This window comes from Zeus faber (assembly GCF_960531495.2).
Source record: "Zeus faber genome assembly, chromosome: 13".
Lineage (NCBI taxonomy): Eukaryota > Metazoa > Chordata > Actinopteri > Zeiformes > Zeidae > Zeus > Zeus faber.
This window is the reverse complement of record NC_137198.1, coordinates 15,250,736-15,278,457: the sequence shown is the minus strand read 5'-3', so window position 1 is coordinate 15,278,457 and position 27,722 is coordinate 15,250,736. Positions and strand designations below refer to the sequence as shown.

The 27,722-nt window shown below is 44.4% G+C and overlaps 1 protein-coding gene across 7 annotated transcripts; it reads right to left on the bottom strand.

The window, feature by feature from the left end:
• Positions 1 to 802: 802 nt before the first annotated feature.
• Positions 803 to 27,513, bottom strand: ktn1 (kinectin 1). 7 transcript variants are annotated; one of them, XM_080012875.1, is made up of 36 exons: positions 27,399 to 27,513; positions 21,013 to 21,734; positions 20,378 to 20,542; positions 20,156 to 20,281; positions 19,611 to 19,741; positions 19,420 to 19,524; positions 19,188 to 19,328; positions 18,953 to 19,059; positions 18,056 to 18,200; positions 17,231 to 17,327; positions 16,920 to 17,104; positions 16,352 to 16,441; positions 16,226 to 16,263; positions 16,032 to 16,122; positions 15,175 to 15,243; positions 15,028 to 15,065; positions 14,781 to 14,871; positions 14,473 to 14,541; positions 14,310 to 14,347; positions 14,087 to 14,177; positions 13,079 to 13,197; positions 12,532 to 12,628; positions 12,138 to 12,178; positions 11,907 to 11,997; positions 11,054 to 11,140; positions 9,064 to 9,153; positions 8,847 to 8,927; positions 5,101 to 5,190; positions 4,910 to 5,002; positions 4,729 to 4,797; positions 4,523 to 4,606; positions 3,955 to 4,038; positions 2,836 to 2,919; positions 2,319 to 2,411; positions 2,103 to 2,213; positions 803 to 1,957 (listed from the first exon to the last, which is right to left on the bottom strand). In XM_080012875.1, the coding sequence occupies exons 2-36, from the start codon at positions 21,731 to 21,733 to the stop codon at positions 1,928 to 1,930; spliced, it is 3,882 nt and encodes a 1,293-aa protein (XP_079869001.1). In that variant the 5' UTR covers position 21,734; positions 27,399 to 27,513; the 3' UTR covers positions 803 to 1,927. The 7 variants fall into 7 exon arrangements, with proteins under 7 accessions (XP_079869001.1, XP_079869003.1, XP_079869002.1 ...); XM_080012877.1 differs by having other exon boundaries at positions 20,165 to 20,281; XM_080012876.1 differs by having other exon boundaries at positions 20,156 to 20,278.
• Positions 27,514 to 27,722: the final 209 nt, after the last annotated feature.

The following is a 27,722-nucleotide window of genomic DNA, read 5'->3' as shown; positions in this document are numbered from 1 at the left end:
GGAACTCGCTGTTCTGGAGGCCCCCGGCCTTGCAGAACCTCCACTTCTGCTTCCAGTATGAGGCAACAGCCACCAAACCATGCAGATGGTTTTAGTGCGTTTACCGAAAGTAATGGATCACCTGACCACCTTGTGCTTCTGCATTTGATGTAATAAATCCAAAGTTCACAGCAAATTGAAAGCCCCAACAAGATCTTTATGGCAATCTGCCCGTATGAGTACATTTCCCATATTACCGCCAAGGAACTGAGCGCTCCGTGGAAATATTTCTATTATTACAGTTCCCAGTTGCAATTTCCTTTCGCACCCAGAGTTCCTGGTGCCGTATCTGTTGCACAACCTCAGTTGGGTCGGGAAAGTAACTGCTGTTCCGAGGGATTGCATGTTACCGTCCTGGGAAACCGGTCACACCCCAAAAAAAAAACTAAACAAAAAAAAAAAACCCCCCACGACATAATCGCAGCATTACGGTGTGGTACGAGCACCTCATCCGCCATTTAAACGTCCGCATATACATTTCTAGAAGGACGCCGTAAACATGACAAACATGCTTTATTTTTAACAGGAAAAAAGGACGAGTCATATTTGTACATATAGGTACGATTCCAAAAATAGAAGCGCTACTCCCGCTCACACCACTACACCCAGCTTATTTAAGGATATTTAGAGAAAGGGTAAGGGGGGGAAAAAAAAAAAAAAAGAATTGACTGAAGTTGAACACTGGCGACATGCAGTGGCGGAAACAAGTAAGTGTGGGTAAAGCGGCGCTGTAGAATAGATATTCGTGACACAGGACACTGGGCAGAATAATCAAGCATCCCTTTTATTAACTGTCACCTGTTACAAAAGAACAAAATATTCAGTGTTAATGAAATTAGCAACAATATAGCGAGTGGTGAATACAGATGATATCGGACGCCTATTTCTAGAGTAGTTACAGTAGGCTTAAAAATCTCTACACTTGTTGGACCCGGCGTTCTCCTCTCAAGATTCCCTCCCTTTGGAGATGCAGTGCGACCACACACACACACACACACACACACACACACACACACACACACACACACACACACACACACACACACACACACACACACACACACACACACACACACACACACACACACACACACCGGTGGTGGCACTGAGACCGCCTGCCCCGTCCAATGCCGAGCAAAGGGGTATGCATGGGTATGATGAGCTCATGGATAAACAATGCACAGGCTGTGATAATAGTTTGAGTTGAGGACAGGAGGGAAAAAAACGACAACCCTGTGAAGTTCAGCAGGTCCTAACCGGTACGTTTAACAGACACATTAACTCAACAATTACTGAAAAACCCACAAGTTTCCCCTCAGTCAAGGGGGGGGGGGGGGGGGGGGGGAGACAATGGCGACGGCGACAAAAACAAAGAAATAGTGTCACTGCCCCGTTGACAAAGAAAAAAACAAAACAAAAAAAAATTATTTTTTTTAATAAGGTCATTGCAAAATAAATAAAATATCGGTGCGCTAAACGTACGGAGGTTTCCACGAGCGGTTTGCATGACTCTAGGTGATTACACTGGTGAGAATTCGGAAGAGGAATGTAGTGAGAGCAAAGTAGTAGAAAGGTGTAGTACGACGATCCTGTTTTATTTGTGGGGGTTTTTTTTTTTGGAGTGTTTGATTGAAGGTAGCGGGGCCCCCCTGACTGATCTGCTGCCAGCCTGGGCTTGTTCTGCCAGAGCCTGGCTCCGTCAGCTGGAAGGTGGAGGAGGAGGAGGGGGGAAAGGAGGGGGGCGGGGTGAGGCTGAGGTTCGGGGTGACCGCATGGTGTGGTGGTGGTGGTGGTGTACAGAGGGTGGCAGGGGTGCTCTCTCTGTGTTGAGGTCGGGGTGGCTTCTGGGAGGAGGAGGGAGGGGAGGGTGGGGTCTAACCTCCTCTACCTATACGTCAGGCAGGTCTTTATCAGCCTCCTGAAAAGAAACACAAACACCGAGTTCAATTCTACCAAACGGAGAGATGAGCGTCGGCAAAAATAAATAAATACATACATATAAATAAAAAAGTAAAAATAAAATTAAAAAAAAAAGAGAATCCCCGATTTAAGCCGAGCCTCACCCCTTCTTGTCCCTTGGTGAGTTGCCGGTTGACGGCCTGTAGCAGCTGCTGCAGCTCCCTGACGGTTTGGTTCAGTCCCGCGGCCATTTTCTCTTTCCTGTCGATCTCCTCCTGCGGGACAGAGGTTTTTTTTTTTTTTTTTTTGCTTTTTTACTTTTTCGCGATAAAACCTCCGGACGCCGTGCCCCCCCAACCGGATGCCCTGAGCGTCCTTACCGTCTGCGACGAGAGGCTGCTGTTCTCTATCCGCTCCACGTTGCCCGTCTCCTTGAGGAGCTCCTCCTGGATTAGATCCAGAGACTGCTGGGCCTGGGGGGGGGGGTCAGGGGAGAGACCGCCGTCAGTCGTTCGCGGGGACGGCTCCAACGCCGCTTTTTCACGCCCGCCCATGCAACTGTGAGCACCTGCCAGATCTACGCCGCTTCACGGTCGGTGTTGCGTGTGCGCCGGCCGTGATGCCGGTTGTCTCGCTTTACAGCGTGTCCCTCAAACTTTAGTTAAGCATTTATGTGATAGTTTAGGCTCATGGACTGTATTGGATTACCCCCCCCCCCTTATAATTAACTTTTAAATTAAACTTTATATTAAAAGTAGGAATTAAAACTTGTAATTTTGGTCAGAATCGGACTGACACCAATACCGATAATCGGATCGGCGCGTCCCTAGTCGTTGGAAGTCCAATTCACCACAAAGTGTCTTCAGCACTGAACCACGCCTCCACGGAGCGTCCTACCTTGTAGAGGTCGCCCGCCACTTTCTGCCTCTCGCTCTCTTCCGTCTCCAGCTTGAACAGAGTCTCTGTCAGCTGGGTTTTCAGCTGGGATTTAAAACAAACACATGTTTAGATGCACTGGCGGGCCTTGTGACGCGCTGTCTTTATGCTGCGCATAAATGCTGCTGTCTTTATGCTGCACACGCGCGCGCGCACACGCACACACACACACACACACACACACACACACACACACACACACACACAGAGGGTTTGTTCAGTCTCCTGCCAAGATACACCAAAGGAGATAGATAAATTGAACCGACAAACAAACTGGTTTGTCTTGATCAGCTGTGCCAAAGCACTGACTACTGATGCCATTATTCATTTCGTAGCAACAGAAATGCCTTTGAAATGAATATCAAACACATTAAAAGGTCGACAGACATGGGTGGCACGAAAATAGATGAGACACATGCACGCCAGATCTGTTTGGAGGCCCATGGCTGAATGTTAGAAAGGTGTCAGATGGTTCCTGCCGGTGGTCGACATGGAGCTTCTTTCCTCCTCCACGGTTATTTTGCCGGGAAGCGTTTTACCGGAAGCTTGGTGATAGTTAGAATGAGCAGATGTGAGGTGACAATGTGCAGGAAGAAAAAGAAACGTGTGTCATTGAGGAGCCATCATTCACAACCGCTCCAGGTCTGGAAACTCGTTTACTCCACGTCCACAAAAACTGAGCCCAAGCACAACCTTAATGGAAAACGCAATGGGGCAATGGGGACCGTGTTGTTCGGCCAGGCAATTACCCAATTGCTTCTGAAGCCGTTCTCTCAACGCTGGATCAATTTAACAGAGTCTGATGCCAATCACCCGGATTGACTTCCAAACGAGTTAAAAAAAAAAAAAAAAAAAAAAGGTTTACATTGCTAAAAGAACAGAGTTTTCCCTCAAGGATCCTAAAAGAGGTTGTGAATGGTGGCAGAGCTTTCGAGTGCCCCGCCTTGTGGCAGTGAGTGTGGAGACGTTGCTGTCCAGCTGCGGTGGGGGAGAGGTCTTAAAATATTAAAAATTAGAAAGAAAAAAACAAAACAAAAAAACTAAAAGAAAGGAGCTTATTGACGGGGGAGCCACGCTTACCAACTGCAGCACCTCATTCTGCCTGACGGCCTCTGTATATGAGCCGTCAAGTTTGCTCTGCAATTCAGTCAAGAGATCTTTGAGCTGAAATGAAGTTGAGACGGCGTGTTTAAATGGGCAGCGGTGGGTTTCTGGACAAGAATAACTTAAATAAAGCAAGGATCTGAGAACGGTGATGGGCTAGCTAGGGCAGGGGGTGAGCGCCTAAGGCGGCTAATGCTATTTGAGCAGTGCGATGAGCAATGGTGTGAACCCTGTACAGTAACGATGCCAAGAGGCGTCTACACAAAGCCGACGTTCACTATGCGGCAGGACCATGTGACGGGGATGGGGGGTCAGCGCTACACCGCCAACAAACGACAAAAAAAAAAAAAAATACTACTCTAGATCATCTGCTTGTTGGCAATCTGCGGTAAGCTTCGATGTCCGTGTTGAAAACGCATCCGACAATGCAGATCGTATCTCGACATCGCGCGGGGGAGCGTGCGTGGTCAAACATACACAGACATATGTCGGGATGCCGTCGACTCGCCCCGCTGCACGGAAGCCTGGCGGGCTGCCGTCTTACCTCTCGGACCTCGGTGACGTAGGTGGCGCTCTCTCGCTCGGCCCTGTCCAGCTCGCCCTCCAGATGCTGCCTGTCTCGTCTCAGCTGCCGGGGCACAGGCAGAGAGATTTAAGAGTCTCGCACGGTTTGCGATGAAAGCCGCAGCGCTACGGCCACGGTATGCCGTGTCAAACAAAGTGGCGCGTTTAGCTTTTGAGGGAACTGACGTTTTCCAACTCGGCTCCGTCGCCTAGTCTCTCGATCTCCTGCTCCAGTGCTGTGACTTTCAGATTCATCTAAAATAAAATAAATAAATAATAAATAAAAAAAGGGGGCAGGAGACACGCGACAAATGGATAACATGTTGATAAGGAAGTGATAGGATGTGGTATCCGAGCGGCACGGTACCTCTCTGAGCCCTCCCTGGGATGCGTCCAGCTTCACTCGCCAGCGGGACTCCTCCTGCTCCACGCTGTTCTGCAGGCGCTGCAGGATGCCCTCCTGTGGGAGAAGCGGGAAGAGCAGCGCCGTGAGAAAAGCGCCCCCACCCTACTCCCCCACATGGGTTCACCGGGAGACCGCCCCGCCCCCCCGCTCACCGTTTCAGCCAGAACCTTCTTGTACGTCTCGCAGTCCTTCTGCAGGACCCTCTGGGCTTCTTCTGAGTCCTTGAGCTTCCCAGTCAGTCCCTGGTGGGACAACAAGGACATATGGGTTTTAAGGACGGGGTACGTTCAATTTAAAGGCTTTAATACCACTTGGTATTAAATTTAATGCCAACTTCATGGCCACACTGGCAAAAGTATGATGGGTATAATGGAAACTCAGTATGGATTTTAAGCCCTAGAAAATAATTGTTTACCAATTACTTTAATTTAATAAAACATTGTATTATAAGACTCATTCAGTACACAATACAGACCTGCCAACCTTGGGAGAATATCTAGAGTACCACAACAGTGTAACAGGGAGTCTCCGTGGCGTTTGAGTTACTGCAGCTAAATGACTCCATCACTTATTCACATCGTATAAGAGCTTCTACAGCTTACTACATACAGTATACACATTGATATCATTAGGATATACCCCCGAAATGCATCATCTCTTAAAGTTTACGAACATGTTTACCAACTCGAGATGCACCGATTGCACTTTTCTTGGCCGATTCCTATTTGATTATTATATATTATAAGTCTGACCTGCAGATCCTGATTTGTGATCTGCTGTATGTCGATGACAAATACATCCCCTAATCTGATCACGCTCACGTGATTGGGCAGCTGCACAGACGAACTACCGCTGCAATTCAGTTACTACAATAGTGAGATTACTGATTTTGACACTGTTTGTTATTGTTCATTATTCGCGATGGAACAATAACAGAACATGAAACTGTCAACGAGTTGCAATAAAATAGAATATGGGACTGTCACCAAGTTTCAGTAGAATTCAACCTGTAACTGGACACAATATATAACTAACATGGAAATGTCCAGTTCAAACTTCAACTGAAAGTCTTTTACTTTAAGTGCAAATATACATTCATATCATTGTTAAATATTCATATTAAAGTTATGGTACTTTGCAAATAAATTGCAATCATTATAAAAAAATAAACAAATACAATTAATGGCAGACTCTTCTCATTTGTTCACTGCAAGTCCTCCTTCCCTCATGGTGCGTTAAATCAAGTGAATCAAATCGAACGACTCGTTTCACTGAGTGACTCCCAAGTTTCAAAAAAAATTATTATTATTATTATTTTTAAATAAAACTTTTCATCATGATCGGACCTCCGCTGTGACAGCGTTAGAAACGCAGTCTGCACGATGTTTTAATACTGTCAGGCGATAAATAATTTATCTGATCTTCTTTGTTTACCTTGAAGTACCTCCAAACAGCCAACATTTCCTTTCTTTCACTCTCTTTTTTGATCATCAACTACGTTCAACATCACGCTGGAGCATTTTTACGAGTACAATTGTACGAGCATTTTATAAGCACAGTATCGGGTGTGTACATTTGACTGGCACAGATTCTGAAACTATATCTGACACTGATTGCCAGGTGAAAACAGACCAATTGCTGTTGGATGTGTCTTCTTATATGTTAACATTACGGTCACATTTTTGTGCTTTATTATAACTCTCCCACTTCAGAAATGCTGGGTTACACCTCGGTGGATAATAAAGCAGCGCTCAGTGCCGCTGCCGATCAGCGGATGTTGAGAGGAGAGGGAGGATTTACAGAACCACAGGTCGCAGCATTATGAAAAAATGCATATTAAGAGCCCCAACTCCTCTCCATGGCGCGCTCCCTCTCTCTCTCCCTCTCCCTCCCCTACCGACGGGAAGCAGAGAGGTGCAAACCGAAACGATTCAGATTGTACGTCCGATGCCGACACAGATTGTCCAAACCATTGGATCTACACATGAACTGGTCCACAACAGCTTTTTCCTTCTTTCAACATCGGCTGATGTCACAAAGCACGCTGCTCCTCAAACTAATCAAGGTGCGCCAACCTTCTTCAACTTCCGGTAAATTTGCAATGATTTTTCACTAATTACTGCTCCACATGTACATCAATATTGATCAAATTTGAACCACAAGAGGTCTGAAACTTCCCGGTTCCAACGAGACCTCAGCCAATGCCAGTGCATACTGCGGTTGTCGTGTTTCAGATACTTTTAGCCCAAAAAATGTCAAGAAGATTAATAATAATAAAAATCAAAGAAAAAACAATAGGGTTCCAGGCCTGCGGGCTTGACCTTTCAATAATAATAATAATAAATATAGCCGCAGGCAGCAATGCATGGGGGTCCAGGTTAGTCGCAGAAATTGCACCAAAAGCAACAAAAGCTACACAACGTAAACTAGGAAACCCCCCTATTAACCACAAATAATGTTCACTTAAATCTCTTGCAAACCTCACAGCTTCACCGCTTGTTTTTGTTTGAAATGTCATCCAGATAAAAGTGAGACTATATTAACTTGTGTTTGCATAATCTATACTGAGATGAGTGTGCACTGTCTCTTGAAGAGTTTAAGTTGCCACTTGGTCATCTCTCTTTTGCAACGCGGACACAGCGCAGGGAATTCGCATGTTGACGGGTGAGCGACCAGACGGGTTATTCATAGTGTTAAAGTATTTATTTAATCCTACGAAAGGAATTGAAAGATTGAATTTGTAAATTAATTCAATACTTCTTAAATGAAATTCAATACTTTTCAGGCCTTATTTTGAGAATACTAAATTCAAGGCAATTCAATTTTTATTTTTCTTAATAAAGGTGCAGTGTGTGAAATTGACTTCGCAGAAATGGAATATAATATTCATAACTATGTTTGAATTAGTGCGTAATCCCATGGAAATAAGAATCATGTATTCGTTACCTTACAATGTGCCCTCTATATCTACATAGGGAGCGGGTCCCCTCCCACAGAGGCCGCCATGTTGCACCGCCATTTTTCTACAGTAGCCCAGAACGGACAAACTAAACACTGGCTCTAGAGAGGGTTTTTTTCTCCCCATGGAACCTGAAGGCCACCATAGCTTCTCCTACGTCATTGGAGAGGAAAGGGGAGGGGAGGAGAGGGTGGGAATTCAGTTTGTTGCAATCTGCAACCTCATCCCTAAATGCCACTAAATTCTACACACTGTACCTTTAATACTTTTAAGACCTTGCGGTTAGTGGACTGGGTATTGGTACTCAATACATTTAAGTATCAACTGAATTAACCCAATACCAAGTAGTATTGAAACTGGTCCAGTCAAACGATACCTGCATTCGATCCTTTTTGTACCCAGATCGAGGGGAGGGAAAAAAAAAAAAAAAAGTATTTGTATGGTGTTGCTTACAGCAAATCACCGCAAGCGTTATTTAATTTAATGCGATGTGTGATTGGCCCAATACCACAGCAGATACAAGCCAGCCAATCAGCAAAAGTCTTAGCGGATAGGTTCACAATTTTTCCAAGTCTGTCAACAGTCAGGTGTCCATGTGAACAATGAAATAGGTTTTTCCCTCACTGTAATCATTCTCCTGTACTGGCAATTTGTTAAAAATAAAACTGCCCAAATACTTCATTGTACAGTTATTGAATAAATTTGAATAATTTAAAAAATTTCAAAATGTATTAGTGTGAAATAATTTGGATGCTTATTCAACTGGATGCTTCAATCCTTCACATGATGGTACAGTAAAAAAAAAAAAAAAAAAAAAGTACTGGTCTCGTACCCCAGCTCGGGGTACTCTGTAAGAGCAAACTTTGAGTTTGAGAGCAGGGAAGGTTTTTTTCCCGTCTTTTTTCCCCCCACTAGTCAACAGTGTGCGGCCTGCTTTACCTCCAGGTCCCCTGATGCAGGGGCGGAACAAGACTGTTCCGCTGCGGCCTTCTCAAAGCGCTGCAGCCACTCCCGGTGGTTCTGGTGGAGAACGTAGACAACGGAGGACATTTTAACCAACAAAAGGCATAACTTCCATTTACATTGTCTATAAAATCCCAACGCGATTGGTGTTTTCGAAAAGTTCTTCAGTTCTTTTTTTTTTTATCAACTGTACCTGCTCCTTGGGCAGAGGCACGTCTGGAAGCAGTCTGTGCAGCACATCTCGACACTCGGTTTGGGACAACTCCAACACCGTCTGGTTCTCCTGGAAAGAGGGTGACGGAGGGTTTGGGGTGGACACACAGAAAGACAGAGCAACGAGGATCAACACACGTTGCTGGCAGGCGCAGGGGTCATCTGTGCAGGCATGACGAGAATCTGCACAACTAGCCCACTTCAATCCCCAGAGGAATTTCTTCTTTAATATTTGTAGTGTCATTTTAGATGACAAAATTATTTCAAGGCCCATAAAGGTGAGAAATTGAGTTTCAGCTTTTTTCATATGTATTTTCTTATATCATCTCTATTTTGGGAAATTTGAAGGATGTGGTGAGAAACCTACTTTAAAATGATATCCTGTTCACACATACTATATTTTGCACGATTTTGTACTTTTTGATGCAACGGCACTTCCGGCAAAAATAACGAGTAATAAATACTAACTTTGACAAAAGAAAGATAAGAGACCAGTTAAAATTGCTCACCATGTTGTTAGCATTTTCCAAAACCTAAGAGACATAAAAAAAAAAAATAATAATAAAAAAAAAAAAAATAAATAAATCTACCAGTGTGAGCAACCATTAGGAAAATGGTCAAGGGTAATGTAAAATGTGTTCACTGACTAGTATATACATCATTATTTTTGTGGTCATGGATAAAAACCCACCTTTATCAAAAACTCAGCAATTCCACCAGCAACCACAGACTGAGCACTACGCATGTTCTCCCACCCCTGATAAAGACACGAGTGTGTATATGTATGTATGCATGCATGCATGTATGATCTTGATGCATCCTTCAGCTTTTGATAAGCCCTCTCTCTTTCAGCTCTTTGAAATGAACCCCCGTAGGACTGTGGCTCTGAGGCCTGAAGGGAGACGGCTACAGAGCGTCGTCCAGCTGGCACGTCCCCCGCTCGTCACACCAGCGTGGGAACACGGCCGTGCCGCGCGCTGGTTCTCGTGCAAGCTGGCGTGCACTTTCCTGACGCTACACAACAGGTGGCAAGGAACTCCCTGGCTCGGCTCTCAAAGGGTCATTTCTACTGTATTTCGATGACAGCGGGCAGCTGCAGCTCTGACAGTTCAGCATGTACCCTTCACTGCTACACGTGGTTTGGAGGTGGAGGGGAACCAAAATATAAACTGGACTTAAAACGGTTTATAGTTTAACTATCTGAAAACCCTTTTCAATACCTAAGGATTAGTAATGGAAAGATTTAAATGAGCTTGGAACTGCAATCTTTTCTTTTTTTTTTTTTTTTTGTTTGTTTGTTTAATCTTACCATACTACCAAAAAAATAAAATAAACATGGCGTCTCATCTTTAGGAATTGACGGCGTTTTAAAATTAATCCAATTTGCTTTGCGATTACATGTTAATTTCAAAAGACGTTTAATCTCATGATTTAATCACAAGTTCTTATGTCTGGTAGATTATCTTGAAAAATACAAACAGCGCGGATGTCACAAAACCAGAAAGAACACATGCTGGGAAATGAGGGTCACATGGAAGGGATAGAATAATGGACACCATGAATCTCTGATGACATCCAATGTGATCACTTCTCAGCCACCAAACACTTATTTTAAAAGCATCCACCTCTCACCATTATTTGATTATTATTCGAGTCAGTTGTTATTGACATCATTAAATAATAGAGAATAAATCTGTATTAATGCAAGGAAAAAAGTAATAATCAAGTGTTAACTGCTGCGACTCCTTAGAGGAAAAGCATCGTTAAACAGCTTAAAACAACAGGTAGAAGGTGGAGGAGAGGGAAGCGGGTAAAATGAGTATGCAGCAGTGTTATGGATGGCAGCACAAGAGCGAAATCTCATTGGTTTAATTATGCAAAAAAAAAAAAAAAAAAAACAGTATCTGGAGGGGGGGGGGTGCATCAGATTTGGATCTAGCGTGAAGCAGACTGGAAGTGGGGTGTCGAACCTTGACAGCCTTGCTGAGTTTCCCCTGAAGCATGGACTCGGTGGCTGACAGAGCCTCCATAGCGCTCCAGTTTTTCTCCCGAAGCTCCTGTTTCAGTCAGTCCCAGAGAAATACTACTTTCAGTTCAGCCTCCGGGACAAAAGCAATCAGTGACGCTCCATGTGCAAAACTAGAAGTAATTCTGAATTTAAAATCACTAAGTGGGCCACTCCTTGCTGCGCCAAACAGTAAAGGGAAGGTCTGGTGCGTGTGTTCACATTGGACAATGGATAAATCCCCAATTTCTGATTGCCAAAAGTGACCAATAAAACAGGCTGCATAAATCACCCACCGCTTGTGCAGAAAGGCAAGGTGCATGGTGCAAAGTAACAAACTTTCTTAAATTTATCTTTCAATTAATCTTTGAAATATAGACTAAAAACAAAACAAAGCTCGGCTGGGAATACTCCCAACACTCTCATCTTGAACAGAAAAAGCTGGGGGAGCGATTAATGCAAAATCACAAGCACAGGCAAGCAAGCTTGACCGTGACGGAGTATCAGCGAGCTCGACGGGGGCCGCGAGCCCCGTTACGCAACGCCGGCTGAGCAGCCGCGAGCGTCCAAACATACTGGAGTACTGATGTGCACCAACGCTGTACGAGGGAAAACCTCAAAAGGCTGATTCCTCAGTTACAAAATACCACTTTGCAGCCGAGAGTAGAGGCAATGGGGAGACTAAGGGGGGGAGGTCAACAGGGAAGCGTGTGCATGGCGAGGAGCGTTTTGGGAGAGACAGGGTGAGGGGCGGGGGGGAGGGGGGTCTCTCTCTGGGTATCGTAGGACTTGTCGCCAGCGCACTGGAGGAAACCTACGTTGTTCTTCTTCCTATGATGCTCCAGGGAGTCTTTCAGCTCTGCCAGCTCGCTCTGCAGGTCAGAAACCAGCCGCTCCTTCTCAGACAACCTGGCGATCGGGGAATACAGCGAATTAGGAGCTTTGACAGGCCGAGTCGTATATCAGTTGTGATGGAGAAAGAAACAAAAAACAGGAAAAACAACCTGGAAACGCTGTTTAATGTTAATAAAATTTGCAATTGCACTCACGCTAAGAGAAGCTCTGGGCTTGGTGCCACCGTTTGGGATTGCTGTTGGAGTACAATAATAAATAACAGCGGTTTAATACAAGGCAATTCAATAGTAATAATGATAATAATGAAAAACCAAACAAGCAACATGTATTTCATTTAAAAAATAACTTCATATTATAGTCAATTTGAGTTTGGAGTCATGATTTGAGACAGACGACCATTCCTCAGCAAATTATTATCATCATTATTTCTCTTGAATTATTGATCTCAAATTATTAGTTTTGCATTGTCAATCATTGTCGGCCAAGCAATTCTCTAAAATAATCCTCACAATAGATCACAGATAAATAAATATATCTAAGTCAAACAAATATTCTTCCTGTAAGAAAAAAAAGCGTGTCCTTCCTCACCTGCAGTTGCAGCTGCTCCACCGTGTTTCTCACCTCCAGGGTCCTGTTTTCCAGCTCCACCTGCAGCGCCTGGATCTCTGTATCCTTAAAGGCCAAGCTGGAGAACAAAGGTGCTACTTCAGGCTCTGGCTGTTCAGGGGACTATTAAGGGAGCCACATTTTTTTGGCCCATGCCCGGATTCGATGTTGACATTTTATACATTATGAGAACTGCGACCAACTTATCAGTTTACCATCTGACGTGCGTTAAAAAAATATTTCACAAAATGAATTCAGTCTACAGGAAAAAAATATCTATCAATATATCAATTCAGTTGTGACTATGGTTGCATTGAATTTTAATGGAAAATGGCTGCACAATTCTAATTTTTTTTTATAACCCAGCCTAGGAATGATACATTTTAAAACTATTTACACAAATCTTTTTAATTCAAAAACATAGCAATCAAATATCGATATATCAGTCTTGGAAATGTTCTGGGAGCCCGTGTGCGTATCACGTGACCCCGCCACTGAGAACCTGTTGTGGTGTTGGTGACGGACTTACTGGGCTTGGAGTTCTTGGAGTTGGGCGGTGTTGCTGGCGCTAGTCTGTTCCTCCAGCATCTCCCTGTGTCGCATCTGCTCCGTCTCCACCCGCAGGGCAGCCAGCTGCTGCTCCAGAGCCTGAAACAAGCACACACATCTGCCTTAAATAAGAGGAAAGCAGGGACGCGCCGATTGTGAAATTCTGGGCCGATACCAATACAGATGTTTACGATAGTAGAGTAGATGTATACGATAACCGGTGCCAATGTTTTTGAAATGTCACTGGGACATGTCTTACAAACCACAATTCGCCGACCTTTCCCCGAGACAGTGGAAAAAACACCCACACAGCCAACAATTTCTTTCACTTGGATTTTAAAACAAACCACACCTACGCACGGCACCCGTCGCCCACTTACATCACGCCAGAGTCGTGTCCAGCCAGCAGCTGTTATGGCTGGTAAACACTGCAGACTACTGATTGGTCAGAGGGAATCGTCACTGCGTCATTGTGTCATCATTGCAAGACACGGGACATCCTGCACAAACGCGCCACTTGTAAATAGCCTAGCTACTATAGAAGGCCGGAATTTTTTCTATTTACTATTCAACACCATCCCTTTCGATATCCTCCATTGTTCCGGTGTCTGTCGCGTTGAAGATGATGCCACGGCAGTTTCATGTGGCATCGCTATGGGTACTATCTGCTGTGGAAAACAAATTACTTGCTACCAAAAGCAAGTCGAGTCCAGTTGGCCGGTACCATGCAGCGGAAAAGTGGCTTTACAATCTATTGGATCGTCCCCATATCTGCAGCCGGGTAGGCTACTGTTGTCCAAGTTAGACCGCAAATAACCAGCGCAACATTTAGCCAGAGCAAAATCGATGCGACCCAACAGATAAACAACGGCCACTGCCAATAGGCTGATGGCAGTCAACAAGGCAAATATCGGCCGATAAATCGGTGCATCCTCAGAGGAAAAAAAAAGAAAAAAATACAATGTCAGATGGGGACTTAAATTCACACCTGAACGGTCCTCTCTCTGTCAGCGCTACTGTCACATGCCGCCTGGAAACGTTCCCCCATGGATTTCAGCTGCTTGTCTTTCTCCTGCATCCTACAAACGAATGATGAGACAGCAACACATCAGGGCTCCAAAAGCACAACAACGAAAAATAATATTCTCACAATAGCAGATATTTTGGTCAAAGTAAAAGTTTAGATGTTAGATGTTTAGATTTGAACCTACTTGCTTTTTAATTCTTCAACCATTGACTCGGAAATTGTCTGAAAATGGAAAAAAATAAAAATAAAATTATGAATAAAAAAAGTATCTTCACTAAATACACCAGAATATGCAGAGGGTACATTTAATTGATAAGACACTATCCATCCATTTCAAATAAAATCACCTGTTGTGCATTCTGACGCTTCAAGGCTTCCGTCTCCAATTTCAGCGCCTCGTTCTCTTCCCTTACGGCCTGTGACAACACAAGGCGTTTACTCATGCGGTTCTGACTGTGTTGCGATAGTGATTACAGTACAGTTGGAGGATTTCAGAGTCACTGAGGGGGATGCTGATGTAAGTGCAGTCAGTGTATTCTGTCTGGATCAGCTTTTGTTTTCTGCTGCCCTGGACTGACTCGTTCTAAACCCGCTACTCCAAAACCAAAAAGGGGGGGGGGGGGGGGGGGGCGGACGGACAGACAGACAGACACACCTTGAGTTCCTCTTCCTTGTTGGCCACCTCAATCAGCCCCGTCTTCAGCAAGTCCTCCACTGTCTTGATGTTTTCCTCTCTTTCCTGAACGCTGTGGAGAAGAGTTTTTTTTGTTTTTTTTAACCACATTGTTGATGTTTTTCTCTATTAAAGATGTCTGCAACTGGCCTCGAATTCGCATCACATTATGCTGTGACTGACACAACACGACGGCCATTCCTTTGAGAGCTTCATTCTTGTCACGCACCTCTTTTGGATCTGGTCCAAAGTCAGCTGGGAGGCAGTCTGCGGGGCAAGAGAGGAGCAGGTTTGTCAAACAGAGAAAACATATCAACAGCGGCCCAATGTTTTAGAGAAAGGAAGAAAGAAATAAAACAAACATGACACGGCTGACCTGTTCAGAAATCTGAGCCTGCATATTCTGAAGTTCTGCTTTCAGTGACATGTTCTCATTGTGCATGGCCTTGAGGAGGGTAGAGACAGGAAGGGTCACAACAGGGAGAGTACAGGTAAGTATGCGACCATGTGTTTAGTCCAACATGCACGCAATGGGCTGAACAATGACAGTGATTGCAGTGGAATCGCATACCTATGAACGTAAATGTACAATAAATTCAAGATTCAAGAGGTTTATGCGTCACCTACATACTTTCATACATATATGCAGTGAAATGTTTTTGCAACGCACCCGGAAATTATGCACAATAGTTACTAAACCGAACATAATAGCTAACCAAATTCCTACCTAGCAACTAACTGAAACTAACCGATTCCTAAAATGTAATGCAGTTAGTGAATAGAATAATATAAATAAAATAACACTCAAAAAGATAATAAAAAGTGGGGGTACAAAATAGAAGGGAATAAGATATATATATATATATGGGATAGGCTATTTGTATATACAGATATGTGCAGTAAAGTGCATGTGAATAAAGTGAGTATGGGGATATACAGTACAGTATACAACAGTACCGCACAGCAATGCAGCAACACTGAACAGAACAGCAATACAGCGCAGTACGCAGTAATGGTTTTGGTTTGGTGACCAATGCAATTTTAACAGTTTTAAGCCAGGCTCTGAAGAAACATTTTGTATGCCCGATTACTGTTGAACAAAATGTCTGGATTACTGGCTCTATCTAGTAATGATATTTGTCCATGCTTCTGTGAAATTACCAATTAAAAAATATATGTTTTATACTTCTGGTACATTTATTGAATGTAAGGGTATACATCTCCCGACTGTACCTGCATGTTGGTCTCTCTACCGGCCCCGCTGCTCCTCTCTGCGTTCAGAGAATCTTCTAGACTCTTCCTCTGCAGCTCTTTCTCAGCCAACCTGTACCCAGCAGAAGCACCGTCAAGGGAGCACGGCAAACCCAAGCCATAAAAATCAAGTGTATATTTAAAACGATACATGTACTATATATTCTGTTTCTTACAGCTTCTGCAGCTCCTCAAAGTGGGAGACATGGGTGGCCTGGATGAGGGAACGGGAGATTAGCTCATTAGCCTACATACACGCTCACATTAACCTACATGGGGTGGGGGTCTCACAGCCTACATACCTGCGTAGAGAGCTTGGCCTGCAGGCTTTCTTTCTGGACTTGCAGAGATTCGTTTTGCACTTGAAGACCTTTGTTTTCATTCAAGAGCTCCTGTGAAAAGAAAAAAATGTCAGAGTGTATTCGTAGATATCACCCACAGCAGTGAACTAATGAATTCCTTATGCCTCCCTGCAACACACTGAAGCCTCGTACAAAATGTCGACCGGCATGAACATATTTTCAACATGTCCTTGAAGCAAACGGCTCAAGATTCTTGAATCCATGCCAATGCAAAAGGCTTTTCATTTAAGCTTGTCAACTGTGGAGTACCTTTATTTGCATTTAGTACAATATCTGAAGCTCTTAATCATGTAAAGTTTAGTCACATCCAAGTAAATCAAATAGCCAAATAGCTTGAATGACGCTCTCTCCTGGACTTATATTATACATTCTCTAAAAACACCAATTGCCAACCTGCAAAATATAGATTACTGATGAAATATGATGCTATTTAGACATTATCCGTAGATGTGTTTGATTTTGTCTTTATTGCCCGCTTCCAGCAGCATGAGCCTGCGCTGCCCCTCACCTGGACCTGGGCCTGCATGGTGTCGTCAGGCATGCTGTGCTGCGACGCCTCCAGGAGCTGCATCACCTTCTGCTCCACACACTCTTTGGATACGATGGCTTCGGTCAGGCTGCTGTGCAGGTTCTGGATCTCCTTGTTCTTGTTGTTCATCTCCGTCTCCACCGCCAGCAGCTGGCTCTGAAGCTCTGGCAGAGCCACACACACACACACACACGCACACACAAACATGCACCCACACGCAAAAAAGTCACTTTCTCAATCTGGTTTTGACGGCGATTTTGTGGATGATGTCTGCCGTATGTTCTAATCACCTTGTTTAGCAGCTTGGAGTTTCTCCCGCTCGGCACTGACATTGTGGAGGTACTTCTGGAGTTCTTCCCAGACTCTCTTAGCGTCCTGTAGTTGAGCCTGGTGAACAGGAGATTTGGAACAATCTTTATCCAAACCGTCTCGGTCTGCTGCAAGCGAGTGTGTTTCTGAGCAGTGCCGGGCCCAAGGGAGAATACAGATGTTGCTTAAGTGCTACTGCTGAACTACCTGGCCCTCACTAGATTGTCCCTTTATTTGGGAAGGAAAGCATTTACACAGAGACAGAACGCATGAAAAGATCATTCATGGATCAGAATTTGAAAACGATTTGAAAGTTGGAATTTGGTTCAGGTAAATGGAGACAACGACCATGTCAACATTTTAAATGAAAATGTTATTTGCCTTCATCAGTGTAAGTTTAACTCACCAGACTGAGAAGATACTCCAGGTCGAACTGGTACAAAAGCGCCAATCGGCCCCACCTTCTGACCCAACACAATCTCCCACTACCAGACTCTGTTCAGCTCAACCCCCTCCCTCCCTTCAACATCCAATGGTCTATCATTCCACTTTGGGAGACTGCAAAGCATTCAAACCATTTTCAGTGCAGTTCTCCAGCCAGACAACCCTATAAACACCCCGGCAGCGGCAAGGAGTTTGGCGCCCTATTTGAGGGTCTGAACATTTGTCTTCTGGTCAGAGGGATGTCTGCTTTGGACATTTTTCTGTTTTTGCTCTTTTCTCTGCAATCCAAGAAAGCAAGGCCACTAAAAATTGCCAGCTGAGACAACGCGCCGGGCCACCATTTTGTATCTTGACGAGCGTACCTCGAGCTGAGAAGTGCTCTGCTTGTAGCCGACTTCAAGCGTCTTCCTCTGGTGCTCCTCCTGCTGCAGCTTGTTGTTGTTGTCTGCCAGCTCTTTCATCAGGCTTGCATACTCGGAACGCAGCTTGTTCAGCTCCGCAGAGTTCCTGCCGCCCCATGCGCACAGACCAAAGGGCATTGTTCAACCACTCAAACATAACAGCATCTTAAGAGTAAAATACTTGAACTGCTTTGTTCTGGGAACAAAAAATAAAAACAAAAAAACAAAACTGGACATGATAAATGACAATAATGGCATTAGTATAAATAATTGTGAACACCGCTTTCGTGATTGACAAATTACCAGCAAGTTTCTAAATGTGTTCTTCTACACGACACATAAAAAGGGAGGACTGAGTAGCCGTAAGAAGTAAAAGAGATGGATAACCAATATGAATGTTGGAACTGCAAGCATGTGGTTTCAGTTTTCTGAGTAATTCAGGATCGTGTCCAGTAGGGCTGGGTATTGGGCAGGATCTCAAGATCCGATTTCGATCCAATGGGTCACATGATTCATTTAAATCTCCGACGATTCTAATATCGATATATTGACATTTTATACATAATGAGAATTGCTACCATTTTTTTTCGGTTTACCATCTGATGTGAATTACAAAAACATTTCACTGGACAAACCTACAGTCCAATACAGAAATGTAATATTTCAATTCATTTGTTACTCTGGTGGTATTTAATTGAAGTGGAAGAACAGCTTCATACAGTGACTTCCAAACAAAAGAATCAATATTACGAGTTACGAGTGGAATCGAATTGTACCCTTATTATTATAATTTTGTTTTTAAACCCAACCCTAATTTCCAGGCCACTGCGGGGTCTACAGTTCTACTCTGGTACTGACTTGCTCTCCATCTGGTTGGTGGCGGAGCTGACAGCGTCCCTCAGGATGCTGTTCTCCTGCTGCAGTCGGGTGATCTGGCTGTCCATCTGCTCCCTCATCTGCTGGAACTACACACAAACTACAGTCTCAATAAACACACCTATTAAGGTAAAACACCACTTACACAAATTATTTTATGAAAAAGATAAAAAGAACAATTATAAACTCCCCTCAAAAAAGGACAAAAGGGGCTCACCTTAATTTGCATATTTTGGAGCTCCTGGTAGCTGCCCTGGGATTTGGCCTGCATCCCTCCCAGCTCCTTCTCCATGGCTGAACGCTGATCCCTCATCATCGACTCGGCTCTGTTCGTCTTCTGTTTCTCGACCTGAAGCTCCTGGAGGACAGAGAAAAGTCCAAATAAGGCCTTAAAAAACTAAACTGAGAACATGGATATCACATCAGGTTGAAGAGGAGCAGTTCCGGACCTGGCTGAGTTGTTTGACTTTGTCCTTGGCGATGGAAGCCTCCTCCTGTGCCGTGGTTAGGAGGCGCTCCCTCTCCTGGGTGGCGGGATCGGCCTTGGCAGCAGACTGGAGGTGGACAAAAGGGCATGGGGGAGAAACATCAAAATAACAGCATTTTTGCAAAAATACACAGAGGGTGTTACAACCCCTACCTTGTGCCAGGCGTCCAGGGCGTGGGGGCTCTTCTCCCGGAGGAGGGACATCACGCTCACGGCCTCGGCTTCTGAGAGCGCCAGGCTGGTCAGGCCGGACAGAAGCTCCTTCAGCTTCATCTCCGTGTTCTCTGCTCACACGCAAAGCGGAAGATTGTTTATTAAAAAGACATAAGTCAGTGTCTGGTCAGAGTAGTGGGGAGAAAGGCTCCAGTTCTTTATTAGGGATGCACAGATGCCATTCACAGAGTTCTCACTCTTGGCGCTCGCTGATATAGAGTACAGATACTAATACCAATCATAAGTCAGCAATTTTGTGCGTGTGTCTTATTATTTTCAGTAATTATCTGCGCCACGTTATTTTTTTTCATCTTTATTTTCAAAATATACCATGAAGCCTTCACAAAGTTTCAAAAGTAGAACATGATCTCTCTCTCTAGGTATGGCACCATTTTTATGAGTACAACTACTTAAGCCAAGTATACCGGTATCCATGCATCCCTATTCTTCGCGCTCTTTGTAAAGTATTGTTGATCATGTCTTACTCCTGTCACCTTTGTCAGCTTCGTTCTTCTGTTTCTTGCCACTTCCCTTGGATGGCATGTCGTCGTTATGGGATGTTTGGTGGTTGGTCGGAGCCGCAGAGTCGACCAACACATGGGCCTCATCTACTGGAGTTGTAGAAAAGTTTATTTATGAAAAAAATTAAAAAAAATAAAAAGTAACAATTGAGTATGAATCTGCGAGGATTAGTCTATCAAACTTACTAGACTCGGTTTTTTGCTTCTTGGCAGAGTTCTTCTTCTTGCCACTGGTGGTGGAGGGCGGAGCGCCATCCTGAACTTTGGGTTCAGCCGTAAGGGGAGCTTCCTTTTTGACTGGAGCTGGGGCTGCAATCTGCTCAATTTTGACTTCTTGCTGTTGCTCCTCAACTAGACAGGAATATACATCAGGGAGAGTCATACCGTGCCATTAAGGCATGATTCTTTTCCTGTTCCGTGTTAACCGAATTTCCAGATCATTCCCCTCATCCCCTGCCAGTTATTTTATTTTACATGGCTCAGTCTTTTTCTGGCAATATACCTGTCCTTATCCCCATGGTTTCTGAGCACTTCATTTAATTAATAAATAAAATGTATTAGTACATTGCCCATTATAAAGATTTCTTGTAATTAAAATGATTTTTGGGACAGTCGTCTCTATCCTGATACTAGTCAGAGTTGAAATTGGAACAGGAATCTGGGTAAGATTGACTACAAGTAAATTTTATATTTGCAGTAAAGCCACCATGGACTTCACTGGACTTGTCTCGCTGTGTTCAAAACACCTACAGGAACAAGGTTAATGGTTGTCAGATGAAGACAAATTGCGACAACCACTTCCATCTTCGTATTCAACCCACCTGCCTCAACTTTTTGTTTCTTCTTCTCCCTTTTCTTTCCAGAGGCCTGCGGGGGTGTTTGGGCCTGGACCGGAGCCTGGACTGGAGCCTGGACCTGTGCTTGGACCAGAGCCTGGACCTGGACTTGGACCGGAGCGTCAGGCTGGGGAGAAATGGAGCTGGGCTGTTTGCTCACAGCCAGCGTGGGCTCCGTCTTGCGGCTAGCTGGCTTGGAGCCGTTCACCTCTGGCTCCTCAGGAGGAGGAGGAGGAGGAGGAGGAGGAGTGGCGGCGGCTGCAGCTGCCTTGGCCGCCCTCTTCTCCTTCTTCTTCCTCTCCCTCAGACCAGCAGGAGCCTCAGTTGATGCCACCACAGGCGCGGGAGTGGGAGTCGGCGGAGCCACATGCAGGGGCTCGTCCTCGAGTTCAGGGGAGGAGCTGCTGGCGGGGTCGGTCGCATCAAAGTCCCGCAAATCCTCCTCCGACTCCCCTCCACCACCTCCCCCGCCGCTGCTGCTTCCTCCGCCGCTTGTGCTCTCCTTCTTCTTGCTCTTCTTCTTCTCGCCCTTCTTGCGCGTGTCTGGCTTGGATGGTGGCAGCTTGAGGTCACGTTTCTGCCTGGCGAGCACCTCATCATAGGAGGTCTCCTTCATGAAGAGCCAGAAGAAGAGGAACATGAGGGCGATGACCAGCGATGGGGCCAGGATGAGAAGGTACTGGGAGTCATAGATGTCCACCGCCATTCTGCACAAGACAAAGAGGAAAATAAAGAAATGAACACTTCAATTAATCAACCAACCTAGAAAACCTAAATAAAAAAACATAAAAATAAAATAAAAAATAAAAACACTCTGTAAAAATTTGGCTTGATGAGGACCATATTGCATACTAGCAAGTGAACATTTTACTTAACTTGTACATGTGCGTTCAAAATGTAAGACTTTCTAAGACATCTTAACTGCCCAGTTTAACAAAATGTCTGATTCAGTCCTGTGTAGGCTTGGGGAGATTTACAATTAAATCGCCAATCTGTGATCGACTCCATCGATTGCGATTGACATTGATGGCAGATTATATATATTTTTTAATCCGCCTGGAAAAATCTGAGCCTTGAAACAGTGTAAGTGCATTTTACCGTGTTCTGAAACTGGAGCAGAGAGAGAGAAGGGGGTGGGGGAAGGGGAGAGAGAGAGGGGGCGGGCTTTCGCCCTCTCTGCTCAAGAGTTGTCGAGTAACCACTTGTGATCGGATGACACATCCCCGCTCTATATGCAAATCTTGTGATTATAATACCCAAATATTTAATATGACCTCATAGAGAAAGATTGAGATCTATTTCATTTCCTTAGTTTCTTACTTCTATGGTAGGGTCGTTACTGCTGTTAGGGCATGCACCGATTACATTACTTTCCCACCGCCCCCACCATAGGTTTTAGTTTATTAACCGGTGGGAAAAATTCCTCACCTTGGCATCCCCAAACCTAACTCAGAGAATTGGAGCGGAGGCTTTTATTTCTCCTCCAGACAGCTGTGCACCGTGCGCGCCGGTTCCTGACTCCCGTGCCTGTGTTTATATTTTGGATCTATTTATTTTCCTTTGTTTCCTACATGAATGAATCACTTTTAAAATTTTTTTTTTTTATTATTAACACAACTGAGTTAATGGACTGTCCCGCTTCGTTCCATCCAATAAAAACCTGTGTCTGCCCACTGTCAGTACAGAGGGGATACCAAGTGTGAAGTACATCGGATGAACGGTTGTCAAGATGATCAAAGGACATACATTCCTTCCTTTATAGTGAGATTAAATACACATGCATTTGCGTCATAGGATATGATGTGTCACAGCGTATAGTACCCCCTTCAGTGTACGAGTCTCCACAGACTACTGTTCAAACCGTACAATAGAGGCTAGTCTGACATGAAAGCAGGTGTGAGTAAGCCTTACGGGGAGATTAATACACCAACAGGGCTGTGTGTCCTCACACTCTGCTCGTGCCCACTTAGTGATATGATCCTATTAGACAACGCTAGCTCGCTAGCTACTCCGGCTACACGGTCTGATGCCCTCGTAAAACAGACGGGGAGAGATGCAATTTCTTAGAGCGCAGACTGATAAAAACTGTACGATAAAAGTAAAGGCATGCCAGTGAAGGCAATAGCTCTAACTAAATGTAAGATAAGTGATATCAAAAACAGCAATAGTAACAAGGGACTGTGGCAAAAAAGGCCAACTAGGCTACAGGAAATCCCATCTTCGTCAACTGTCGATCACTTCCCTCATTCAACCCTGACGTATAAAGATGATATTCTAAACTTACACAGGAGGGATTTGCAAGGAGCTAAAATACACACACGTGTAAATGTCACCCACTGACGTCTGCTGCCGCTGCAGTTTGGCTGTCCTGCTCGGAGCCATGGGAGGCACGGCTGTCATCCAATCTGCACGCCCTGACAGACGGCAGGCCGTATTAGGCTGCATGTGCATATTGTACCGCGCTGTCAATTGTGTTGGGCTGATAAAGACTCAATTTTAGCCAGGTTAGCTTCTGACTGATATATTTCCATTGGATCTTTATAAACTTAGCCTAGATTCTGCCAGGCAGAATAGACTAGATTCTAACTTGTCACCTCAAGTCATCATGAACAACTGATTGATTGCTAATCTTCAGCTATGAAGTCCATTAATACAAATCCTGAGGTCATTCTGGTTTTATAGCAGAAGCTGAAAAGGGTTGATGTACCAGCCTTCAAAGTAAGCAGGAGGCTGGTTAATTGCAGTATTATTTTATATATACCATTTTGTCTTCCTAAACATAGTTTACTTTGAAAACACTTTCTTATGGCACACATAGTATACAGCATAATAGCTGAGAGGATGCTTTGCTTTATGTTTTGTTCTGCTTCCGTCCTGTTTATCGCTTAAGAATGGTGTTCAAAAATAACAGTATATTATATATAGAACGCCCTTTTCATTCAGCTTAAGCCCTCCCTGTGGCTCTATGATCAACATTGGTTAGAGTTAGCTTTGTGTACAGTTCTCCTATACTGGGCCTCTTAGGTAATTTGGATTAAGCAGATTACCCATGATAATACATTTAAGAATAACTCTCCCCTGCCCAGTTTCTTTGGGCCTAACAGGTTATATCTCCAGCCGTTTGATCAACACGTGAAGCCTCACATTGCTTGCCGACTGACGCACATAATCGTGTTGGCATGTAGGCCTAGTAGTAACCTACCCTAACTATAAAGGCAAGAATTTGTCCATCTGTATGTATGTTCTTCGATGATCATGTCTTTCGATTATCTCGACAACCGCTCATCCGTTCTACTTCACACTTAGCGGGTGTATTGCGGGGGACCAAAGGACGTGGAGTGTCAAATTTGGTGCAATTTGGACACACCACATTTATAATATTAATAAACAGCGAGCCGGTGGGGGGCTGAACAGGCATGCACTAGTAATAATAATTATAATAACAACTCTTCATTTACTTGTTTCTATTTCTGAGGAAGCACAGGGCCCTTTTAGACATACAGAGCTCCTTTTCTCACAAGGCCATGATAGAACTCCATTATGGGACATTTCTGAATAGCTCTGGCATAATCGAAAAACAGTTGTTGGTTGTTCTCATGGTTATTTTTTAACAACCTATTCTGATCTCCTTTACTTATCGCTCCTTTCTTATCCAGTCACCAAAGGAAACCACATCCCACATCACTCCGGGAAACACTAAAGTCTAGCTTGCAAAAACAAACAAACAAAAAAAAAACAAACAAAAAAATTTTATATATATATATATATATATATATATATATATGCTTCCATTGTAGCAAAAAAAAAAAAATGTCCTGTTTGTTCAGCGATAAAGAGATTGTATAATCATAACTCATACGATAATAGGAACTCATATGATTTCAATGTAAAGGCAAGTGTTTTAATTTTTAGTTGTCACAAATAGCTTTCCTCTGCCTTTGTTATTAAACCTGATGCACTTATCTCCTATATACAGTAATCCTATCTCTGACCTAACTTGAAGGCTATTGCCGACGTTAGCAGCACAAAAGTGATTAAAAAAACAATTCCATGGTAAAGACTATGCTTCAAATCAAGGCTAGCACATTAAAAAGGTGAAAGGATAAACTTAAAACATAAAAAAATAAACCAGGTGAACTCAGGTGTTTTCACATTAAGTGAATAAAAGAAAACAAATAAATAAATAGCAGCTACATATATACCATGTAGCAAACCAGAATTAGAAGCACCGTTGCCAATACATTTATTATTATTTTCAACAATTCATAATCTAGCCCTAAATAACAACACATGTATTACAAGTGCTAAGAAAGTCCCTTTCTGGGTTGGACAATTGTGCCAGTGAATGCCTCTTGCTGTGAACACGACTAGGGTGGAGCAAGAAGCCTAACACTCAAGGTCTGCAAAGTTACTTTCAACTTTATTTCACAGGGTGGAAGGTGCAAAAGTTTCCTGTTGCTGCCACAGCTCTGTCCCAGCATGGAAACGAGCCCAGGGGACAAAGCCCTTTCGGGCCACTGGCTCCCCGGAATCTAGCCACTTGGCTGGGCAGACCGCCTGCTTTGGCAGGGACTAGACATCAAGAGAAATCCTGACAACTATCGGTCCTGAAAACCACTGTGTTCATAAGCTTACCGACTGGTTATAAGCAGAGACCGTGGGTACAGTTCACAACTTGCAAATCAATCACGAGCTCCGCCACTAATTGCGACATATCCGGGTTACATCTAGATACACGGAAACAAGCTTTGAATTAGGGAATACTCTCCTCTAGAGCCGGGGGCTGATAAGGTGGCAGAAGCCTGGAATGGAATAGGCCATAGCTTGACGAAGTCCGCTCATCCGAAAAACATTTCCTCATTTCAATATTTTTGCTCGTGTCAACACCTTGTGACGACTGACGTGTTTAACTGCATTTTTGTTTAAATCATAAGCCTAATGAGACCTGTTCTTGTACAATCTTTGCCAGATGCAGTGTCCTGTAAAAGTGAACTAATTTCAAGTGGATGAACACTTCAAACTGTAGGTAAGGTGGACAAGCTAGTTTGTCTTCATCAATGGCTGAATTATGGGGTTAACAACTTAGGACATAAAGTTTTATTTTTACATGATTTTCAATAAGGCTTAAGTAAACATGCTTAAAGATAAAATAAAGAAAAAAAAAAAAGCATTTTTATTACAAAGACGTGCTGATCAAAGATATCAACATAGAGATACCTTGGATCAGAGACACAACAAGCAGCTAAAGAAGTTGGATGTCCCAGTGAAGTTTACATCCGAGACTTTATTATATCGGGGAAGCGTCTTATAAACAGGAGTAAAACCTTCAACGGACGAAAACAAAACAAAACAAAAAAAGCCATTCTTCCAGATTTACCCCGCTAGCACTGATAAGCCCGTTTGAAGCAAGGCCGTGTTCTATCAGAGGAAAAGTACTGAATGTTCCTGCTTGGCACGCCACGCCTTTCCAGCAGTCTGGCCGGGAGAGCCAGGTGAACCGCCGTTTGGTCATCGGTGAATGGGAGCAATCACCACGGGACCAGACATTCCGGCACCTGCCCGACGCCCAGCAACACACATGTGCGAAGCTACGCGCTGCGGCCAGGGGGCTAACGCGGCTAGCTGCCAAGTCACACATGCAACAGATAGAAAGACGCGAGGAGGGGCGGCCACGGAGACTCAGCGGCAGCCCGACTGGTCTCACACACTCACACACACACACACACACACACACACACACACGGGATTAAACCAAACAACAAAGATAAACAGATAAACTATATTTCGATTCTCACTCACTATTCTCACTGGTGCTGACATCAATTTCCATTTGTTGACAGAGTGAATTGTTGACACATGTTATGTTATTTTTTCTTTATTTTATAGTGATTTTTTTTTGTAAATGTTTTAGGTTCATTGCATACTGCCAATATCTATCTATCTATCTATCTATCTATCTATCTATCTATCTATCTATCGCTGGCATGAACGCGCTAATAGCAGCTAACGCTGGGCAGCCGCAGCAAGTTGCTTGTTCTGTCCAAATGCGATTAAACAGGTGATACAAGTGTGAGATACCAACACACTCCTTGGTAATGCTATGATGAGAACCACACCCGTTTCATTTACTTCCACAAAACCCCCTCCCGACTAAACAGGCGCGGAGCAGAGAGCCACCCCGGCGGGCCCTCTCCCCGCCGGTGACCCAGCCTCCTGCTCGGGTGAGTCTCCGACCCGCGCCCGCCTCCCCCGGTGCAGGCCGCGCTCGGGCCTGGGCGAGTACAACGAAACTGCGCACGGAGCTGAGGGGGTGGCTCCCGCCGAACTGATCGAGCCCGAAGCCGCGTGGGGACGGTTCCGTCGTAGGTTACCTGGAGCGTGTGTGCGCGCAGTCCGCTGGCCGAGGCGAGTGTTGAAATGGCGTGGCGGAGTGGACCCTCCGCTTCCTGGGCAGCTCAGGCTTCCGCTCCGACTCCGTCTGTTTCGGTTTCGCGGGGGCGGGGCACTCGGGGCAGGCTCGGCGGCTTGGGGAGCGCTCGGTTTGTAGCCCGGCGAAGACCGGAAGCAACAACGGAAGGGGGTAAGGGACTCCGCCGAGAAAAGAGAGGTGACTTTATTGTCTACTTGTTGTGTTGGTTCTCGCATTATACGATGTCCTTAAAATCGTTAAGGTTTATAAAAGTCACGATTACCAA

Bases quoted from the DNA above. Each gene is read 5' to 3' on its own strand.
- ktn1 (XM_080012875.1), bottom strand. From the start codon at position 21,733: ATGGCGGTGGACATCTATGACTCCCAGTACCTTCTCATCCTGGCCCCA. The intron at 19,329-19,419 runs GTCCGGAACTGC...TCTGTCCTCCAG, and splicing joins AAGTCAAACAACTCAGCCAG to GAGCTTCAGGTCGAGAAACA. The intron at 13,198-14,086 runs GTGTGAATTTAA...TGCTTGTTTCAG, and splicing joins ACAGAGAGAGGACCGTTCAG to GCTCTGGAGCAGCAGCTGGC.